Genomic DNA, 19,841 nt, shown 5'->3' on the forward strand with positions numbered 1-19,841 from the left:
AATATTTGTCGACGAATAAAAAGGATCAGTATGGTCTCTCGTGGGATTCAAAAATTTTCACTGACGTATCAAAATTGTTACACATCCAGTGAACTTGAGTTTGTCATGTTACCTAAAACTGATTATAAAGTCATTTAACAGAAACAAGCCATAGCCACATAAAGTATTACTGAAGGTCGTGGGAAATATTAACTTTAGATTGACGTTTTAATATAATAAAAGGTCATTAGACACATCATCTATTACTTATCGTCAGTAATACACACTATATAATACATATACGGAAAAAGGTTACCATAATAAAATTTGCACTAATCGTATTAAGTATAATTTGATAGTCGCGTGCAGGCACATCGTTAATGAAGATCTTAGGATTAATTATTATATACTTTGCTCTTTTAGTCTTATTACTTGACACATCGCCATTATAAAAATATAGTAATGTAGGAGGTTTTGGGGCAAAATTGAATTTTTACCTACTGATTCTTTTTTGGCTATTTACAAAACCATCGATTGTATCACAGGCACTTTAGAGTACATAAATAATACAAATGGAATTCAAAGGACCTTTCAATAATTTAACGATGTTTATTCGATAGATAACAACGCTTCCATTCCAATAAATTTATTCATTATTCCTAAAATTCATTCTATACAATTTGTGCAGACGTGAAGTCGGACAGCAGCAAGAAATTATGAAGAACTCACTTGATCGTTTAGAATTAAATTGATTAATCAATTATTTTACTAATATCACGTATACGTATATCTGATGATCATTACAACATTCTGAGACCCTTCATTTGGCATGTCTGTCTTTGTTTTAAGCACGTAATGACTCACAAGAGTGTCTCTCTCTCTCTCTCTCTCACACTCGCAGTGGTCACAGGAAAACTTAACACTTTGCTTCCAGCTATTTCAAGCCAAAACTATTCCGTGTACCCGAGACCTATATTGCTTTCAGACTTAAAAGCTATATGAATTAATGTAAGTGCAAGCACGAGTATACTTGTGATCGGTCAGCAAAGTGTTAAGAAATTAATACTTAAAAAAATTAGATATGAAAATAACTTCGTATTTATTTACAAGAAACATCGCATCTTATTATGGAGTTAACATGAACGTGTTTTTCTATTGGTGGTAAAATACTGCTCGATTTCCGTGAATGTCCTGCCGAGTGTTTCCGGTAGGAAGAAATAGACAAAGCTAGTACCAAGAAGGGAAGTGAAGCTGAAGAAAAAAAATATGCCCTGGCCACCCATCCCTTCGATGGCATAAGGATAACTCTTGATGACGCCAAACATCATAATATAAGCTAAGGACACCATAAGACCACTGCCCGTGCCGCGGACCGATATGGGCAGGAGTTCGCCTATGAGGGTCCAGGGTATTACCACGAATCCCAGAGAGCTTGTACACACGTAAAAGAGTACAATAACCAAGAGAAGCCACTTCTGATTAGCCATCGTCTGCTTGACGGTACCGTTTTCGTCGCACGAGGAGGTTAAGTACATGTACATTGCTGAGAAGAACATGGAGAAGGTCATCCCGAGACCGCTGGATATGCAGAGTACACGACGCCCGTAGCGCTTGCTAAAATAGGCCGTCAGAATACTCATGATGAATCGTATCACACCTAACATCACCAGTGCACCGTATGCGTCGAGACCAGCTCCGAAGGTGCCACCAATTTCTTTGAAAACGGATATCGCGTAGAAGATCACCACATATGCGCCGGATAGTTGCTGCAGCAGCAGAAGGAAGAAGAGTATGCACATTGGCTTGTATACTGTAGGCAACATGAGTTCTTTGTAGAATAAGTTGATGGACTGGAGCAATGTCTTTGACGACTCCGCATTCATTACCCGAGTGGAGGAGATCTCTTTAATCCGAGCGTATTCCTGCTCGTATATCTGTAAGTAAGGACATTCGTTAAAAACACCTCAGGTTCACAGTGTTACCGATAAGTTCAGGAACTCACTATTTCCCTTCTGTTCAACCACTTGAGACTCTTTTCGGCTCTCCCTGTGCTATTCTCGTTGAGCATCCCGTTGCTAAAGCACATAAGCCAGTAAGGACTTTCTGGTACAATGAAGAGCGCCAGGAACACACAGCAATTTAAGACAAGAAAAACTGCTGCCATGGTATCCCATCTAAGCCAAACGGCAAGACAGCAGGTTATAAGAATCCCTAAAGATACGAAGACGGAGTTCAGGCAGAGAAGCATCGCTCGCAGCTGAGGATGGGTAATCTCGGAGACATAGACCAGACCTACTGTCGACAAGCCTGCTGAGGCACCGGCTATCACACGGCCTGCATAAATGGTACTGATGGAATTCGATAAGAGTATCAGAATCCAGGATATCGATGCTGGTATACAGGTCAGCAAACATATGCTCTTTCGACCGAATTTATCCATTAGTGGACCAGTCAGGAGAGATCCGATCGGCAAAGATATTGTTACCAGACTTGCTATAAGATTGTTAAACAATTAATAAATCTAAAATTAAATTGTGATTTATTTATAATTTACCTATCCAAGATTCCTGATCTTTTGAGATTCGTAGCTTTCCTTCCGCTTTCTGTAGGCCATTGTTCAATACTGTACTATAAGCCATATTAATTCCTCCTTGAATGACTATACAATGTATGATACAACTTGCGATGATCTGCAATCATGAAAACGTGTTAGACGAATGGACATTTCGATACGCTTAATTGATAGAAATTATGGACACATTACCTGGGGTATTGCATCCTTAAATGTTGGTTTCAACGTGGTCCGGTTTTTAATCATCGCTGGTAAGAAAATACTGAAAGACTTTTTTTTATTAGTACTAGTATTACTAAATATGTATAGTCAGTCTACGAGTTCGATGTGTTTTTTTGATCGATCGAAAAGAATGAACTCTTTAGTAAGGCACACGTGTCACTGTATAGAACGTTCGTTAAAAAGCATGCATACATACATACGTATGGTTTTGCACTAATTACATTTTATAATTTTATCTTAGCATATATTTACGTTATTTTATAGAAAACCACGTGTCATTTCCTAAGGATTGCGTTGCTTGCAAACTGTCAATAAAACACATTGAATACGTGGATCGACTATAAATACGAATAAGTATTAGTTGTAATGTGTACAGGTTCCTTTACTTCATTGAAGCATAAAATTACTTAAACGGAGTCGACCTTGATTTCCCGCCTATTTTGTCCCTGATATACTAAGTAAAAGGTATGTGGGAGTCCTTGCTTATGTCATGGAATCTAGTTTCCACTAAAGATTTTGCATTACATACTTGTTGCTTTATATCTACTGCGATAAATATTCCCAGTTGACTACTGTTTATAATAAGAAACATGTGCAATGGGAAGTTCAAACATAAAAATGTAACGATAATGTCACTTACTACTTCACTTATGAATATGCTTACAAACATAAATAATTATGTCGAATAAATCAGAAGTGTTATACAATACTCACCCAGTTTCATTAGTTTCCTTTTGCAGTTGATCATTGAATTCTTTAAAGAATCTGTCAGATTCCTGCTGGTTGTCTTCATTGCAGTTCATAGTGTTGAACTGAGTGAAAATATGAGTAGATGTTAAACTGTTAAACCAAGCACTTGACCTTGTATCAAAGGTTCAAGGAGATGCTCATAAAATAAATCAATGAGAGCAGTATGTTCCAGCCATGAATACTTGCCACACCTATGTTCTTCTTTTCCTTCTTGTCTTTTTCTCACTATAGAAATACAAGTTAAGTATACAAGTTACTTAAATTTTGAATAAAAATAATGTTAATTAACTGGTAACATATTATAAGTAAAAAATATTCAATACAACTCTATGTTCTTACAGAAACTGAGCATACCTTATGATTATGTAAGATCTTGAAAAAAGTGTCTTCGGCTGCTCAAATACAATTCACATCATTAAAATGTATAGGCATGATTCTAATCACAGAATAGCTTAGTTAGATTTATTAAAGAGACCATGCCTATATGTTCCTGGAAGAAAATTGGAATTTTTGTGATAGTGATAATATCAATGACCTTCATTATATTTTCCTTACAATAAATTCCATGATAAAAGCAACTTATACATACATATGTATATATATATCTTAATGCCATAAATTCATAATACAAGAGCAATAATATCAAAAATCAAATAAACTGAGTCCAAGGCCAGTTAAATAATAAGTACTTTATACTTTAGGTATTTATGTGGAGCACACTCACATTGTGAGCTCCAATTATATTATTAGTGTATTTTATTTTATATTCATTTGATGTTGTTTGGATATTATGTTCCCATTTATCTTCTTACCATATTTCAATCATAATTCAACAGTTTGAACCACGGTCTGTTTGAACATATAAGTATGAGTTTGAATATGAAAAAAAATTATCTATTAAACAAGCATGGCAACTTGCTGAGTCTCCCTGTCTTTCCTAACCTAACAGGTTAGGCATTCAATACGATGGAACTGTCAAAGAGAACAATAAAGGGTCTATCTTATTTACAAAATGTTAATGTAATAAGTGATGAGACGTTTGGTAAGCTGGTAGAAATAACGATTTCGCACGTATGTGAAAAACCGGATGCCATAAGTGAGTATAAAGTTTTAGTTATGAAAAATGAAATTCACGGACAATCGTCAGATTTAAAATTTGTTCAAGGCGTCTCACAAATCTATGGCTCAAAGCCTGATATAATAAAAGCAGTCTTCGCTGACCTGACCATCCTCCTTGTGGAAGCAGGTCGACACAGCTACGACAAGGAGAAACTTAGTAACTATCTACAAAGTGTGCAAATCAGTGGTCCAAGGATTGACAAGATCTGTGAATCTTATTCCAAGTATAGAACAACAATAAAGAGATGCTTGGAAAACATTGGGACTAGTTTACCCCATGTGGTAGACGTTTCCTGGTGTTTGGATTATTGCATAAAGGTTCTAACTTAGACAATTAACATAATTAACTTCTTACAACTTACCTATATTTTTCATAATTTAATGTTCACAGTCCAACACAGAAAACTCAGTTGGTATGCCCTTATACCATATACGACTGAGCACTATAAAGCAAAGTGAGACAATCTTTCTCAAATTCACATGCACTACACAGCAGTTACAGGAATTAGTTTACAAACTTAAGGATGCTGTACGTCATGTTGAGAAGATAGCCAATACTTGAGTGCCAAGATTTTGTTCCTGAAGATAACAAATCAAGTGTAAAATAAGATAAACCTTGGAATCACAGGTGTAATTCAATTATATTTTTGCTGGAAAGAGAAAGAACATCCCTTAGTCCACGTAAAGATATTAATATTATAATTAATATATATATATATATATAGCCATATACAGGGTGTCCCAAAAATTCCTGACCAACGTGGGTTTGGCGGTGTTCGGGAGGCACCACTGATCACGAAAATGACCTTCCTTTTGTCCGGAAGGTCATAGTTTTTAAATGGGAGCAGGTCAAAGTTGACCAATCATAACGAGGCGTCACGAGAAACGTAGGCACCTACGAACTGTGAGTTTTCTTCCCTCGCTTTTGTTTCTCGGTGGCTTGTTTCCAATAGGCATGTCTTCGGCTGACGTCATCCTGCCCGAAACCACCAAGAAACAAAAGCGAGGGAAGAAAACTCAGAGTTCGTAGGTGCCTACGTTTCTCTTGACGCCGCCCTCTGATTGGTCAACTTTGACCTGCTCCCATTTAAAAACTATGACCTTCCGGACAAAAGGAAGGTCATTTTCGTGATCAGTGGTGCCTCCCGAACACCGCCAAACCCACGTTGGTCAGGAATTTTTGGGACACCCTGTATATGGCTATATATATATATATATATTAATTATAATATTAATATCTTTACGTGGACTAAGGGATGTTCTTTCTCTTTCCAGCAAAAATATAATTGAACTTTCATGTGTAACCAATTATTAGAAAAAGAACATTTTTCGCACAAAGCGTATCTTTTTGCTTGAACTTTCCAAAAATCTGACAAATGTTTTTAAAACGAGGGAAAGCGGGGTACTGTGCTGGACGTAGGTTAAAAAATGAAATGTGTCGTTACGTGTTTACGCGATAAATATATATATATACACGCACATATATATATATATATATATTATCATTATATTAATAATTAATAATTCTTTTAATTATCGTATAATATATAACTTCTTTAACCAATGATACACTATATACAAATAAGGCGGAGGGAAACTCCGATCTAAAAAAGTGATTTTTCATCGTATATTAAATTCTTGCTGTCATTTAGTGACAATTAAAAAATTTTATCGCTTTTCGCAAATTTTACGTATTTGCGCTGTGTCGTCTGCACAAGTTGGGTTTTATTTCAAAATTGAAAGTCCAAAAAATAAAGAAACAATCTACTGTTCCTTTTCTGCAATCCCTTTTGTGTCTGATCTTATTCACTAAACACTTTTGCCTTTTCTCAGATATTAGGAAAGATAGAGATTTCATATCTTAGTTGAGACTTCATATCTTGCTCCAGCTTTGTTTCTGATTTGTTCATCAAAGTCACTACTTGCTGTTGTGTTAAGATAAGACAGGGATTAAACAAAATAATAAAAACCGTAGACTGACAAATAAAAGTGAAGAGTACAAAAAAAATATCACGATCACAGCGCATCATTAGTTATAATCACCGATAAATATACTGAAATCCCATTCCCATTAATTACCAGAAGCTCTCTGGATTCTTGAATTAATTTCTTTTTATTGTTCCATATCCGTTATTCGATATAAGATACGATAAGGCCTCGGACATTTCCTCTTCACTACGCCGCCCTCTCAGACCTCGAATATTTTCCAAGTCCTCAATGACGGACATACTGTTTGTTAGTTAAATAATTATTTTCAGTAATTAATTGATCATCAACCTGTGAGAAAAGAATTATAATTGAAGCGAAATCACCGGACAACAGCGTCCTCGAGATTCTTTCGTTTAAACAATTAGAATCAGACGTGGTATTATTTATCTGGGAAACTGTCCTCTAGCAATATATATTATGTTTTTCAGGTCATTTCCTGTTTCCGGTCATGGCGAACCATCGAGGATTCCTTTGAAGATACTCGAGGCTGCACACTATATAAATTTTTGTCAACCTACGATATAAAAATGCCTTCTTTAAATAACATTATATTAATTTAATTAGTTACGTCTAACACTTGAATGTGTGTGTGTGTGTGTGTATATATATATATATTTATAATAATTATATATATATATATATATTTAATTCGCAACCACTTTGCCTTTCTCGTTCACTTATTTTATTCTTGTACGTGAGCCTGTGGCGCGTACTTCCTGTATTTCTCTTCTTACGCCATTTTCTTCGATTTCCTTTTTTAAAATCCTTCGCTTTCTTATTCTTTCCTTTTTTTCCTCTTATCAGTCACTTCCTTCTTCCTCTTCTCTGTCTTCCTGTTACATTGCATATGTTACCGGTAATGTCGTGGTTCCGAAACAGCGTCTTGATAGCGATTGATAAAATGTCGAGATAGACTCATTAAAATTAACATGAATGTACACAGAGACAGGATGTTCTATTAACAAATCAACAGCTAATATTTATCCGTATGTAAGTCGGGACAGGATTTGAAGCGCAATCAACGAAATTTTTGTATACTAATTATTATTACACTGCGTTAAAGCCGGCCTGTCGCGACAACAATTAATTCGAAGCTCCTCCCGAGAACTTGGGTGATCACTAAACTGGATTGTACCTCGCAAGACCATTGAGAATAGCGAATGGTAAATAATAAGTGATAACGTGTCATTAGTATGCTCCATGATAACAGTCACAGAAGTGACTAATAAAGATTCGCATAAACGAGAAAAAAATTGTGATATTGTAATGTATGAGAGATTAAATGAATTGATTATTTATTGAAAGATTTATGAAACTTCTGGGCCAAATGATGATAACGTGATATGGATGAGAAAGGAGCATTTCTTGACATGGATTTGAGGTGTTATCCTTCAAAGTGTCACACAAGTTCTCCTGAAATGCCGTGGTGGACACACGATTAAAATCGAACTGAAAAGTTAATTAGTAAAACTGTACTTAGAAATAATAATTAGATTTCCAGTTACTATATACAGAAATGTACAGCCAACCGGTAATAGAATCGAGCGGTCCAGGGTGATTGACTTCTAATGAAGATCATCCACGAGTAAGCCGATTCCTAGGTTACGATTCAGCTTTGTTTCTTTGAGCCTCCGATTTTTTAGCCTGGATCTGCTCACCGCTTTTTCCCAGCTCGTCGTTCTTAGTGTCGGTTTTGTTTTGTTCCTCTGGAATCGCCGAGGACTCCTTCGAGGGAGGAATACCATCTGTAGCTTTTGTTTGTTCCTTGGAACTTGAGGTCTTGCTCTCTGAGGTATTCTCCGTGGACTTAGTGTCAGGATCATCTTTAGCTTTACCAGAAGTTGGGGGAACTTCCGGATTAACCTCGCCGTTTAATTTCGTTGACGACTTTTCGTTCTTCTCCAGATCAGCGACTGTTACTTCCTCGACATCTACCTTTGCGACGCCTTCTGAAGCTTTAATCTTATCCTGAGTATCATCTTTAGTCCTGTCGCAATCCTTCTGCGACTCCTCGTCCTTCACTCTATGCTGAGTAACGTTATCGGGTGGTGGTATGTCCAAGGTAAGCTTCGGCTTAGTCTTCCCCGAAGACGTGGGAGTGCTCTGCTGTTTGACCTGGTTCGTGGAATTCGATGTAGTGCTCTTAGGACTCTGAGGAACGTCCGGTGACGTCGTTCTCAAGAACTCAGAAGCGGCACTTGTTCTGGTGCCACTCTTTGACAGATTAAAAGCTGAGTTCACTTCCTGTTGAGTGACCTGACTTTTCCCCAAGTGAATAGCGACATTTTCCACCGAAGTTGGAATCGACGTTTGCGTCTCTGTCTTGGCCAGATTGAACGACGAGCTGGCACTGGACGAGGACATCTTCGGAGACTTTGGCGAAGAGGAGTGAGTGCTTGGCGGTATTCTTTGCACCGTAGGCGGCTGGGTTACCGGAGAATACGCCGTAGTCTGCGGTATGTAATTCGTGCGCTGATATAGTTTATTTATCGAGGGTGGCAAGCTGCTGTGATAAGCACTCGCAGAAGGTATTCCTATGGGTGTCCTGATTAGAGGATTTGGGAACCTGCTGGCATCGGGAAACGGTGGTGGGAAATGCGAGTATATCAACCTGGGATTGGTATTAGGCGTTGGTGATGGTATAAAAGGATTTGTGGAGAGCATATTAACCGGTGAATTCCTAGGCGAGATAGGTGAGCCCGTAGTGCGACATATATCCCTAGGGAAGGGTGTGTTCTGATAACTTCTAGCATTCGGCGAATACGGAGGTGGCGACACTATAGGGGAGTTCACCGTCGACACTATTGGGGATAGCGTCTTCGGGTCAATCTTCATCATGTTCAGAGTGGAGTTTTTAGATCCAGAGGATGACTGTTCCTTATCCTTTGATTCGTTAGACATACCATACATAGGCTTTACACCGGATGCTGGATTACCCAAGTATCTAGGCATGTTCCTCATCTTGAATATCTTCGCCGGTTTCGACGGTATTGGCTTAGAACTTCCTGACTCCGACGTAGATGCTGCCTGGGACTGATTTTGCATTTCTTTGGTCTGATTCTTTACTGCCACATAATTGTTCTTAGACAAGGTAGGATTCCAAGTCTTGGGTGGATCTTTGAGTGTTTTGTAACCCACTGGCTGACTCTGTTTCTTTAACGAGGGTATCTTCTGAGAGGAATGGGAACTAGATCCGGATTGTGATGTTGTTGTTGAGGAAATCATACTTTTGCCAGTGTCTTTAGACTGGTAAGAACCCTTACTCTCAGTGTTAGCCAGGCTATTGCTGGGAGTGAATATGGGCACGTTAGGTATGTTAGGAATATGTTTAACAACCACATCCCCCGAGGATGAGGTCGATGGAGTCTTCCTGGCAATTTTCAAAAGATCTGGGATTTCAGGACGACTACGAGTCTCAGCTTTATTCTTCTCCTTTGAATTCTCACCAATCTTAGCACAAATGTCATTGATCTTTGATCCTGATGTACCAATCTTTGCACAAATCTCGTTCAAATTGGTGCCCTTAGCAATGACTTCATGTTTTCTGACCGTAGGCTTCATTAAAGATATCGGTATGGCATCCGGACATGGTGGCACTGAGTAAGCATTACTCATTTCAAACCCACCCTTCGACAGAGTTTGCTTTCCCAACGTGTTATTACCCTCGGACACATTAGGATATACATTATTCTTCGTAGAAGTAGACACTGAGTAAATGCTCATCGAGGGGGTCTGTATAGCGAACGGTGAGGAACAAGGCTGACCTCCAGAGCCAGTGGATGAAATCCCAGTATTCTGAGAGGATACTAAAGTCGACTTTTGTCCAGCACCTACTCCAGAAGTTTTCGAAGGACTCTTGAGCATATTATTGCTCACCAAATCCTGGACTGTGTAAGGGAAAGTGGGACAACCCTGACCCATATTCATCATCGCCGTTGAGACATTCAAACCAATGGACGCCAAGCTCTCACTGGAAGGCGGTAAACTGCTGTTCCTAGAGAAAGTCATCTTCTGAGTGACACTACTGGAAGAGGCAGTCGTAGACGTTGAAGATCTCTGTCCAGGAGTCGTCAAACTCTGCTCCGAGAAGCTCATTCTCTGACCCGGTGAATTTAAAGTCTGTTGCAGGTTTACAGTTGTACTTTGAGTACTTTGTACTGTGTTCCTATTGTCCGCCAATGAAGAGTTCTGTATGCTTGACACCGCCGCAGACGGTGCAGTTACATAGGTAGCAGATGCCGCTGAAGACACCAGGAGGCAGCTTGTCTGCGAGGCACTAGATAGAGTTGCCGTTGTCTTAGACTGGGTTGATACTACGTTAACCGGAGTGGTTAATTTGTTATTAGCATTGCAATTGGTCCTTTTGCTATTACCAGATTCCGATGCCTTAGGATCCACCTTCACCGTTTCCTTAGATTCGAACTTCCTGGGTCCCGATGATGCTGTCCTCTTATCTTTTGGTGTCTTCTTCGAGTACGTATTGTTCACTTGTCCCACTTTGGGCTGGAACTGAAGCTTTGCACTGAGAGCATCGATCTTAGATCCTGCACTAGGCGGCACTGTACTTTTAACCTCGTTAACACTCGTGATCTTTTGATCGTCGACCTTAGCCGCCTCGGTATTAATCACGTTGTTGTTAGTTAAGATTTGCTTACCCTCCGTATCCTTGTCCTCGACAATTACCGAGTCTGCATTGCTTTTCTCCTCAGAATTTTTCTGACTGCTGGTTGCTGATGATGACTTATCGGGATTGTTGATTTTCCGAATAGAATTGTCAGCTTTGTCATACTGAAGATCTTCACTCTTTTTCTGAATATTCTCTTGAGTCTTTTTGGCCTCATTAGCTTCCTGAAGGTCATTTGACTGTCCCCGAGAATCCTTAGGTTCCCCAGAGTTTTTGTTGGTTTGTGACGGTATACTTTTCTCAGCATCCTGACCAACCATCTTAGCCTCCTTAGAGATGATCTCGTCGGTTTTTGAGGAACTCTTCCCTTGCTCCGTCGAGTTCAACCCGTCCCCATCCTTATCAGATGGTTGTAATACTATGTCGGATTTATTTACAGCCTCGGCCATCTCACCGGATCCTTTCTGATCTTCAGCATCTTGGATTTTTGTACTCTTCTTGTTGTCAGGACTGGTTATGTCGGTGACGCTCATCACACCCGTTTCGGATATCTTCAGCTGAACTTCCTTCCACTCGCGCTTCGTCAACCCATCCTCCTTGGAGTCCAGAGGACTAATACCTGCGTTCGACAAGGACTGTTTAAAGTCAGGATTGTCGTCTGAAAGTTTGATCCTCTTTGGTGAGGACTCAAATATCCTGTAGCTCAGATGAAGCGGTACTTTCTGTAATAAGGTTCCCAGCAATTAAGAATTGTTTATAGTTCAATTCTATTCACCAGGAGGTGAACAACTTACCCGTCTCCAGTGGTAGATGTACATTACGTCCATCAACGTATAGCTGCCGCACAACGGCTCTTCTTTGTACATAACGTCCACTCGATGCGCGTCGGTGAGTCCATACTTGGCTCGAATAAGTTTTTGAAGGTGAAAAACCGTCACGGCTGCAGGACACCGAAGGTACCGTCTCGGTAACGGCTTCGGTGAGGTTTCCTTAGAAGCATCGTCGGACTCCTCTTTCAAATTGGGATTATAATATTCCAATGACAAGCTCAGTGACTCGTCCGGCGAGTATATGTGAGATTCTGTTGGCTCGCCACGAGATTCCGGTGACATTGACTCGTTTCTGGCCTCCGGATGTTTGGTATAGAATTCTCTTCGACATCGCATCTCATCTACACCAAGGATTAAATGACTTTTTAATGCCTAAAATTCTCTTGGTAACCACGCGATATTGATTAATCTTTAATTACTATATGATGCAGTTTCAATTGTCCATATAAAACTTACTTTGATAACATCCTGGTACAAGCTTGTACACGATATCTTGCAAAGTATGATCAGGCCGTATGTTTAGTAATGGTTTACTCTTGTGCACCTGAACCTCGCAGATAGGACAATACTTGTTGCTTTCCAAATACTTCACAATGCAACTTCTGCAAACTATAAAGAATCATGATGCCATTAATTGACTGTATGCTATTATAAAATTTCCAAATAAGTAAAATATTTACATGAATGTAAACATTCTATGATCGTGGTAGCATCAATGAAGTATCCACCACACAGTTTGCATGTCAGTTGCTCGTTAAGCTTCGAGAGCCGCAACCGGTGTCCTCCACTCTGACCAGACATCCTATAAGGGATATAAAACCATCTAACAAATGTACAAAATCTGTCAAATGCTCCAAAAACATATGCAGACTCAAAGATTATTGATACATCAGAATAACTAGGCAATGGGACTTAAAGTAGTGAGAAAAGTAGATTTATAGAGTTGTAGATTGTTAAAAGTATGACAGTAACAAAATTTTACTCCAACAATGATTCTGAAACAGTAGGTCGTTACTTTTGCATAAGAAATGCAGTGAAAGGTTGTACAGACTAGCCATTACGATAAGAGCCATATTGACATCGTAAAATGCTAATTCAAAATAACTTTAATGTCCGAAATTGGATAACCATATTGTATATTAATCTCATAGCACTCAGGTAGTAATTCTGAGGTAGACTTACTTGTGGAGCGCTCAAGTATTGTTCGGTTTATTTGAAAATGGCCATTTGGCCTCAAAAAGTCAGGAAAAGTTGGGTCGAAACTTGAGGCAACTTGTCACGATTCGTCATAGCGTTGTCACCCGTTTTAAGGAGTGCACTTCACATGGTGCGCTTTGCGGGCTTTTATTTGCTAGAACACTAGTTCACTTGAGGGCGATATCGAAACTGAGTTTTTTAGCGATTGGGACTCATGATAAAATCGGTGAGAAAATGTGCCAGCGAAAACTGCGCGTACACCAGTAATACAAAATGGCGGATAAACAATCGTACTAGGTACCGCGCGGAAAACATCAGGCGGTCTTTGCCATAAACATTATAGTCAAGCTAGATAGTATATCGTATATGAAATAAATGATTAATGTAAGACAGAGTTGAATATTTTTAGGTTTACTTTTATGAGTCTTCATTGTCAAAAAAGCATTAGATGATAGTTAAATTGTTACAAAATTTGCACAGGATGTAACGTTATATAAGGTTGACCATGTTTTTATATGTATAATTATATTATTTTTGTTAATGTAATACATATGTATATAGAATGGATTATATCTTTCTCTCACTTGGAGTTGCGCTATATATTGTTACTGACAGTATTCCTTCTTAATGGTTTTACGAATTATGGTCTTCATACTTTTGGGACAACTAGCGATCATCAGGATGAATGCTGATTGGTTAAGTATCGATCCGAACCGATCTTGCGGTAAGATGGCCGCGTTTGCAAAGGTAGAAGTGAGGTTACATCGTGAATTTTCTATTTTTAAGATCTGAGTAATAGAGAAACGCTAGGGGAGCAATCACGAAAAGATTGCACTTAAGCGAATTCTTTAATTTGATCAATATATTGAGCAATTATTTGCTGAAGCATGTTTTTTTATTTCAGTTTAATGTTGTACGTAAAAACAGCACATTTGACAGCTTTATTCACATTTAATTGATATTATCGATATAAGATTGAGAAGACGCAGTTCTGTCTCTAAAGAAAACATCCTGCATATACGATAATGTCTGCAGTTATTAAGATGTTATTCTCACACTGTCGGAGTAATTTATACCTAATCGTTGGTATATGCATGGGCTTAAGTCTAAGTTTGTTCTTTGCTCCTGTTGAGATTGATGAATGCCACGAAGGATCAGATTCTCTACCATACATGGTAGATACCCATAACTTCAATGATGAGTATGAGCCTAAAATAAATATTGAAGGGAAGCCACAGCATGCTCAAAAGACTCCCAAGGTTTTTGTGAGACCAAGATATTATTCCACCGAGCTTGGAATTCGGGATAAACTCTTTGTTGGTGTGATAACCAATCGAGAGTATTTACATAGTCGTGGAGTTGCACTGAATAAAACAATAGCACACTTGGTTGATAAGGTGCGATATTTTATCTCGATACCTGAAGGTACCAAACCAAATGTCTCACTACCTGGTATTGTTGGGTTCACTGACACACGTAGTATTCTAAAACCCTTTCATATCATGAAATATATCACTGATAATTACCTGGAGGACTACGACTATTATTACCTGATAAAAGATGCAAGTTATATTAATGCGAGAAGACTTATTGAGCTTGTCAATAAAATAAGTGTCAGTCAGGATATTCACATGGGTGTTCCTGGAGATACAGAAACCTACTGCTCTCTGGGTACTGATACTGCTATTTGAATAATAACAAGTAATATCCAAATGATAAATGTAATCTCTTTTTTAGATGCTGGAATCTTATTAAGCAATTCTATAATTCGAGAAATGAAAACCAATTTGGATTGGTGTGTAAAGAATACATATTCAGACTCCGATGATATTAACTTTGGCCGATGTATAGTACACTCATTACCTGTTCTCTGCACAAGTACAAGTCAGGGGCAGACATTCCACTCAGAAAAATTGGATCCAACTTTCCATTTTGAAACTTCTCTATCTAAACTAATAGCTAATAGTAACATAGCAGATTCTGTTTCAATTTATCCAATTTACGACCACACAGTGGTGTACAAAATGAGCGCCTATATCGCCACGGTAAGTTTCCCAGGAGTCATATTAGCAAATAGATCCTCTAACTCTACTAACTCTAGTTACATCCTTTAAACTATCTTCTAGACGGAACTAGCGAAAGTCCAGAAGAAAATCTCTGAATTACGCAAGGTCATACTGAAGACAGCACATTTGGGACCGAAAGACAAACGTAATGTATCCTGGCCAGTTGGTAATCAACCAGGAAACAAACCACCAGGTCGTTTCGACGTTCTCCGTTGGACGTATTTTAACGAGACCCATACATTTCTGGAGAATGATATGGACATCTTACGAGAGTTACATGGTAGCACCAAGATGGACGTAGATCAAGTGACAAAAACTGCCGTCGAGAGAATCGAAAATAAGTATGACGGAGAATTGAAGTTTAAGAAGCTGGTGAACGGCTATAGGAAGTTAGATGCTTCCCGGGGAATGGATTACATCCTAGATATCAGTTTCACGGAATTATCCACTGGAAAGGAGTCTATTAAGCGCGTCGAAGTCTGCAAACCTTTAGGCAAGGTGGAGATCCTTCCTGTACCCTATGTTACTGAGAACTCCAGGATCAACATGATCTTGATGGCGAATCCTCAGAAGAAGACGGAAACGCTCACCTTTATGAAGAAATACGCTGAGAACTGTATGGAGAAAAAAGATAAAACTTTTCTTATGGTAGTTCTTTTATATGACCCGTCAGCGCTTTCCAGAGGAAAGGAGGACGTTTTCTACGATATTAAACAATTAGCACTGATATTAACTGAAAAATACAAAAAGGATCAGTCAAAAGTATCCTGGCTTTCCATACGATTACCAACTGCTTTTACTGCTATTGAATTGGATCCTATGCTCAGGATCGCAATAGCTGACCTGTCCGTGAAGAAGTTTACAGCAGAAAGTCTCATCCTCTTCACGGATCCCGGGATAGACTTAAGATCCGACTATTTGAACAGAGTGAGCCATAGATTTTCTAAATACTTCCATAATCGAACCATCACTTTATGACTTACAGTGTCCTTTTGCGTAATCAGGTACGAATGAACACGATCAGCCAGTGGCAAATCTTTAGTCCCATCCCCTTCACGGGATATCATCCTGACATAGCCTACGCGGAAGATATCAAACACGTAGAGATGGATATTACGAGAAACCATGGAAGATACGACGATACCAATTTTGAGAGTATCAGCTTTTATGCCAAAGATTACACAACCAGTGAGTTATTGAATATTCCCATTGGTTGATGCCAATAACAAATTTTAATTAATCATTCAATTAAACTCATTCCAGTGCGCAAAACCATAGAGCCACTTTCGATTCCTCTAGTAAGAACTGACAAGGATATTCCAGAGTTGTTGAAGCTATCTTCTCAGACCCTCATAGAATCCTTGTTCGACATGTTTGTATCCTTCAGCGATCTTCACTGTTTCCGCGCCGTAGAACCGGCTCTCAAGATCCGTTACAAGGACGTCAGTTGCGCCGGAACGCGCAGCGACGTCGCATATAAAAAATGCATAAGGGAACGTAGCTTCCGCCTTGGTCATCGCGGTCAACTTGCCAAACTCATCCTAGAATACCAAAGTAGTCAATGATGATGGTGATGATCATAACGACACGTATTATAATACGTACGTGTAGTATTATAAATCTATTAATGGAACTCCTAATTAAATTAATATCCAGTGTCATTGCATCGTGGGACTAAAATATTGTATTATTCAATGTCAAACAATTATCTTGTGATGTAAAAGTTAAAAATATTTTCTATACCATTGACAACTTTCTAATACACTTTCAGCAAAGAGAGAAATAATTATTTATATTAAGTACCAAAGGGTTGAATATCTTCGACTCAATTCTTGAAGTGTTTTTTTTGGCAAGACCTTTTCTTCTTTTTTATTCATTCGAAGGATTGAGCTCACACGAGTAATACACTATATATGAGTTTAAAATAATTATTACAAAAGCCCTAATACCTTACAATTAATTATACATGATCCGCAAAATCGCTAATCAATATCCAGCACGTTGGCACTCTTCCATTTATAATATAATCAGACTGTATCGATCTGCCTGATATCTTATGAGTCGTGCCAGGATGACGATCTGACCCTAACAGGAAGGACATTGAAAGTGTAGTGCCAGGATAGCCCATTGTCGTATCAAGATTTTGTGATATATACTTATAAAATACGTAAGGTCTCCTTTGAAACAGTCTATATATTATAAGTATGTACTACACCTGCACTCTTGCTTATCAGATGGCCACGATCGGAATTTCGAGGACTCGTGGTGCCAATTGTGGGGGTACATAGCATCCTTACGACTCAGTCGTTAGCAGGATCTTGTATATGTATCTACCGGCTCGAAGTACGACGACGTTCAGTCGAAATTACGATCGTTACGCTTTTCTACCTTGGAGCACAAGGAGATATCATAACCTTTGAGGAAGATGTCACAGAACCTCTTATACGTGCTATATATATAATTAAGTTAAATGGACTGAATGAGTCACTATCCTGGTACTATCTTAGTAAAATTACTCTGGTTTCCTGGATCTCTTCCTCGGGGCCTAAGATTTTGTACATAAATTCTACGCAACATGTTTTTACGATTTTCCAAAGATTTATCTCTTGTCAGTGATTCATATTCCAGAGGTTGGCCTTGATCTCTCGCTAATCGCTGTCCGATTCGGACTCGGAGAGCTGGAGATCGTCATTCAACAAATTGTCCGGCATCGGAAGGGACGGGGAGGAGGCTATGCCGTTTGAATGACCTGAAAAATCCCGTTATTTACACATTTATACCTGGAGAAGCTGGAATGCTACATCTATTTAGTGAAATAGTGTAGATAAGAAATTTACCATTTGTAGCCATGGGTACTGGTATGTTCTCAGCATCTGTGTCACTGTCTGAACTGTCTGAACTAGAACTACTTGAACTGGAGTCACTCAACGCACCCTCGTCACTCTCCATGGTAGCCACGGGTTTCGTGGGGTGGTGTTGATAGTCCGAATGTGGAGAAGCTGTTCTGAGTGGTGCGGAAGAATTAGAAGCTAGTGGAGTCGGTAAGGAAGGTGCATAGTCGTCATTGTCAAGGCCAATCATCGGTAGGCTCGCCAGGGTCGATTGCACCGTTGATGGTGGCACTGGAGAACTAGAATGAAAATAGCACCCTCACTGTCTGAAATGATATATTTTTTGAAAATTTGGATTGGCTAGAAAGTAATTGAGGTTTCTCTAATAAATGGACATACATATGTTAAGCGAAAAAAACGGAACTGCTTTTTGGCCAACCCAATAGTATATTTTTGTTCAAGGAATATACCTATTGCTTGGAACATTCGGTGGACTTTTTCCATGGTACGGAGAGACTCTGAGAGGACTATGCTGCTTAGGATGAAGCTGACTTGTAGGTTCCCTTTTCTTACCACTGGTTACCTTAGTCCTACTGGTGGCCCTGCCATGAGTGGGACTTTTTTTGTTCTCTACTGGAGTGATGGGCCTGTTATTACTATTAGATCCTGGGACTACCAGAAACGGTTGGGACTTTGGCTCCGTTCTGAGAATATTTAATACATCAGCGATTGATATCAAGTGTAACTTATTAAATACAAACACATACCTGGTCTTTTTGACTTGGATATTTGATGATAGTTTCTCAAGAGTAACTTCACCAGTGATCTTGTCAATAATGAGAACACACTCTTTATGATAGGGTCTTTGCGAGCCTTTGAACACAGTGTGAGGAATTCCAGCACCATCAAGGTGTGGTACTGTAACAGTCATCGTGTTATTGGCACCCACGTCCACCCTGGCCATTTTCGATACGTCAACGCTGGCTGGTTTAAAGTCATCTGCAAAAACGTGCAACATACAGTATATTAGACAAAAAGTTAGTGTAGAAACCTAGAGAAGACTGAACACTTACACTTCAGGGTATGGAAAGCAGTAGACTTGTTGTTCGTGAAGGTGGGTCCCAACTTTAGCTCACGAACCTCGGTTCCGAGGCCGAGCCTTTCAGCCATATCGCGACCGATACCCTGAAAGTTGGCCTCGGAAACAGAGGTAACGGACCTCATGTGTCCCGATGAGCCTGGCCGGACCGACCCCGTCGATGAGTCCTTTCCTCGGGACGTAGTGACGGCTTTATAGGATTAATTTACCAGTATATAGCAAAATATGGCAAGGAACACCTCACATTTTCTGGTAACAGCTGCTCGTGTAGACGCAGCTGTCAGACGGCTATACGGACACAGTATCCTCCACGTCTAACCAAGATCTTAGCACAAGGGTATATAATTCTTTGAGAAGCCGTTGGGCAGAACCTGGTGAAAACCTTCCAGACAACCCCACAACATATCCCATTGACCCAATTTGGCACTGAACTGCACTGAACTCCCACTCGACGATCCGGTCTTCGCACCAGGAAATAGTCTGCGATACTAAATCTGGTTACAGAGTGAAAAACTACTAGAAATATAGATGTCGGCACTAGCGCCATTGCGGTCCTTATTCGT

At 39.3% G+C, this 19,841-nt stretch overlaps 5 protein-coding genes across 13 annotated transcripts; 2 read left to right on the forward strand and 3 right to left on the reverse strand.

Moving 5' to 3' along the window:
- Positions 1-1,054: 1,054 nt before the first annotated feature.
- On the reverse strand, positions 1,055-5,140 carry LOC107268877 (facilitated trehalose transporter Tret1). 8 transcript variants are annotated; one of them, XM_025086172.1, is made up of 7 exons: positions 5,005-5,140; positions 3,878-4,013; positions 3,488-3,748; positions 2,744-2,813; positions 2,534-2,669; positions 1,982-2,472; positions 1,055-1,913 (listed from the first exon to the last, which is right to left on the reverse strand). In XM_025086172.1, the coding sequence occupies exons 3-7, from the start codon at positions 3,574-3,576 to the stop codon at positions 1,113-1,115; spliced, it is 1,587 nt and encodes a 528-aa protein (XP_024941940.1). In that variant the 5' UTR covers positions 3,577-3,748; positions 3,878-4,013; positions 5,005-5,140; the 3' UTR covers positions 1,055-1,112. The 8 variants fall into 8 exon arrangements, with proteins under 8 accessions (XP_024941940.1, XP_024941941.1, XP_024941939.1 ...); XM_025086173.1 differs by lacking the exon at positions 5,005-5,140 and adding an exon at positions 4,336-4,459; XM_025086171.1 differs by lacking the exon at positions 5,005-5,140 and adding an exon at positions 4,248-4,382.
- Positions 4,461-7,191, forward strand: LOC107268881 (COMM domain-containing protein 3). The gene is made up of 4 exons (XM_015742096.1): positions 4,461-4,619; positions 4,689-4,960; positions 5,034-5,323; positions 7,060-7,191. Exons 1-3 carry the CDS (start codon positions 4,490-4,492, stop codon positions 5,202-5,204), a joined length of 573 nt encoding a protein of 190 aa, XP_015597582.1. The 5' UTR covers positions 4,461-4,489; the 3' UTR covers positions 5,205-5,323; positions 7,060-7,191.
- On the reverse strand, positions 6,153-13,612 carry LOC107268871 (flocculation protein FLO11). 2 transcript variants are annotated; one of them, XM_025086159.1, is made up of 5 exons: positions 13,268-13,612; positions 12,766-12,908; positions 12,542-12,694; positions 12,050-12,426; positions 6,153-11,977 (listed from the first exon to the last, which is right to left on the reverse strand). In XM_025086159.1, exons 2-5 carry the CDS (start codon positions 12,884-12,886, stop codon positions 8,234-8,236), a joined length of 4,395 nt encoding a protein of 1,464 aa, XP_024941927.1. In that variant the 5' UTR covers positions 12,887-12,908; positions 13,268-13,612; the 3' UTR covers positions 6,153-8,233. The 2 variants fall into 2 exon arrangements, with proteins under 2 accessions (XP_024941927.1, XP_015597566.1); XM_015742080.2 differs by having other exon boundaries at positions 12,766-12,887; positions 13,268-13,611.
- Positions 13,613-14,030: 418 nt separating this feature from the next.
- On the forward strand, positions 14,031-17,097 carry LOC107268874 (chondroitin sulfate synthase 2). The gene is made up of 5 exons (XM_015742084.2): positions 14,031-14,953; positions 15,020-15,327; positions 15,409-16,275; positions 16,353-16,536; positions 16,612-17,097. Exons 1-5 carry the CDS (start codon positions 14,308-14,310, stop codon positions 16,911-16,913), a joined length of 2,307 nt encoding a protein of 768 aa, XP_015597570.1. The 5' UTR covers positions 14,031-14,307; the 3' UTR covers positions 16,914-17,097.
- Positions 17,098-17,188: 91 nt separating this feature from the next.
- LOC107268878 (ell-associated factor Eaf) lies at positions 17,189-19,772 on the reverse strand. Its single transcript, XM_015742091.2, has 5 exons — positions 19,253-19,772; positions 18,947-19,178; positions 18,650-18,883; positions 18,186-18,478; positions 17,189-18,097 (listed from the first exon to the last, which is right to left on the reverse strand). The coding sequence occupies exons 1-5, from the start codon at positions 19,401-19,403 to the stop codon at positions 17,997-17,999; spliced, it is 1,011 nt and encodes a 336-aa protein (XP_015597577.1). The 5' UTR covers positions 19,404-19,772; the 3' UTR covers positions 17,189-17,996.
- Between the last annotated feature and the right edge of the window lie 69 nt (positions 19,773-19,841).

The sequence above is a fragment of the Cephus cinctus genome, unplaced genomic scaffold (assembly GCF_000341935.2).
Source record: "Cephus cinctus unplaced genomic scaffold, Ccin1 Ccin1_scaffold0596, whole genome shotgun sequence".
NCBI classification, from domain to species: Eukaryota; Metazoa; Arthropoda; class Insecta; order Hymenoptera; family Cephidae; genus Cephus; species Cephus cinctus.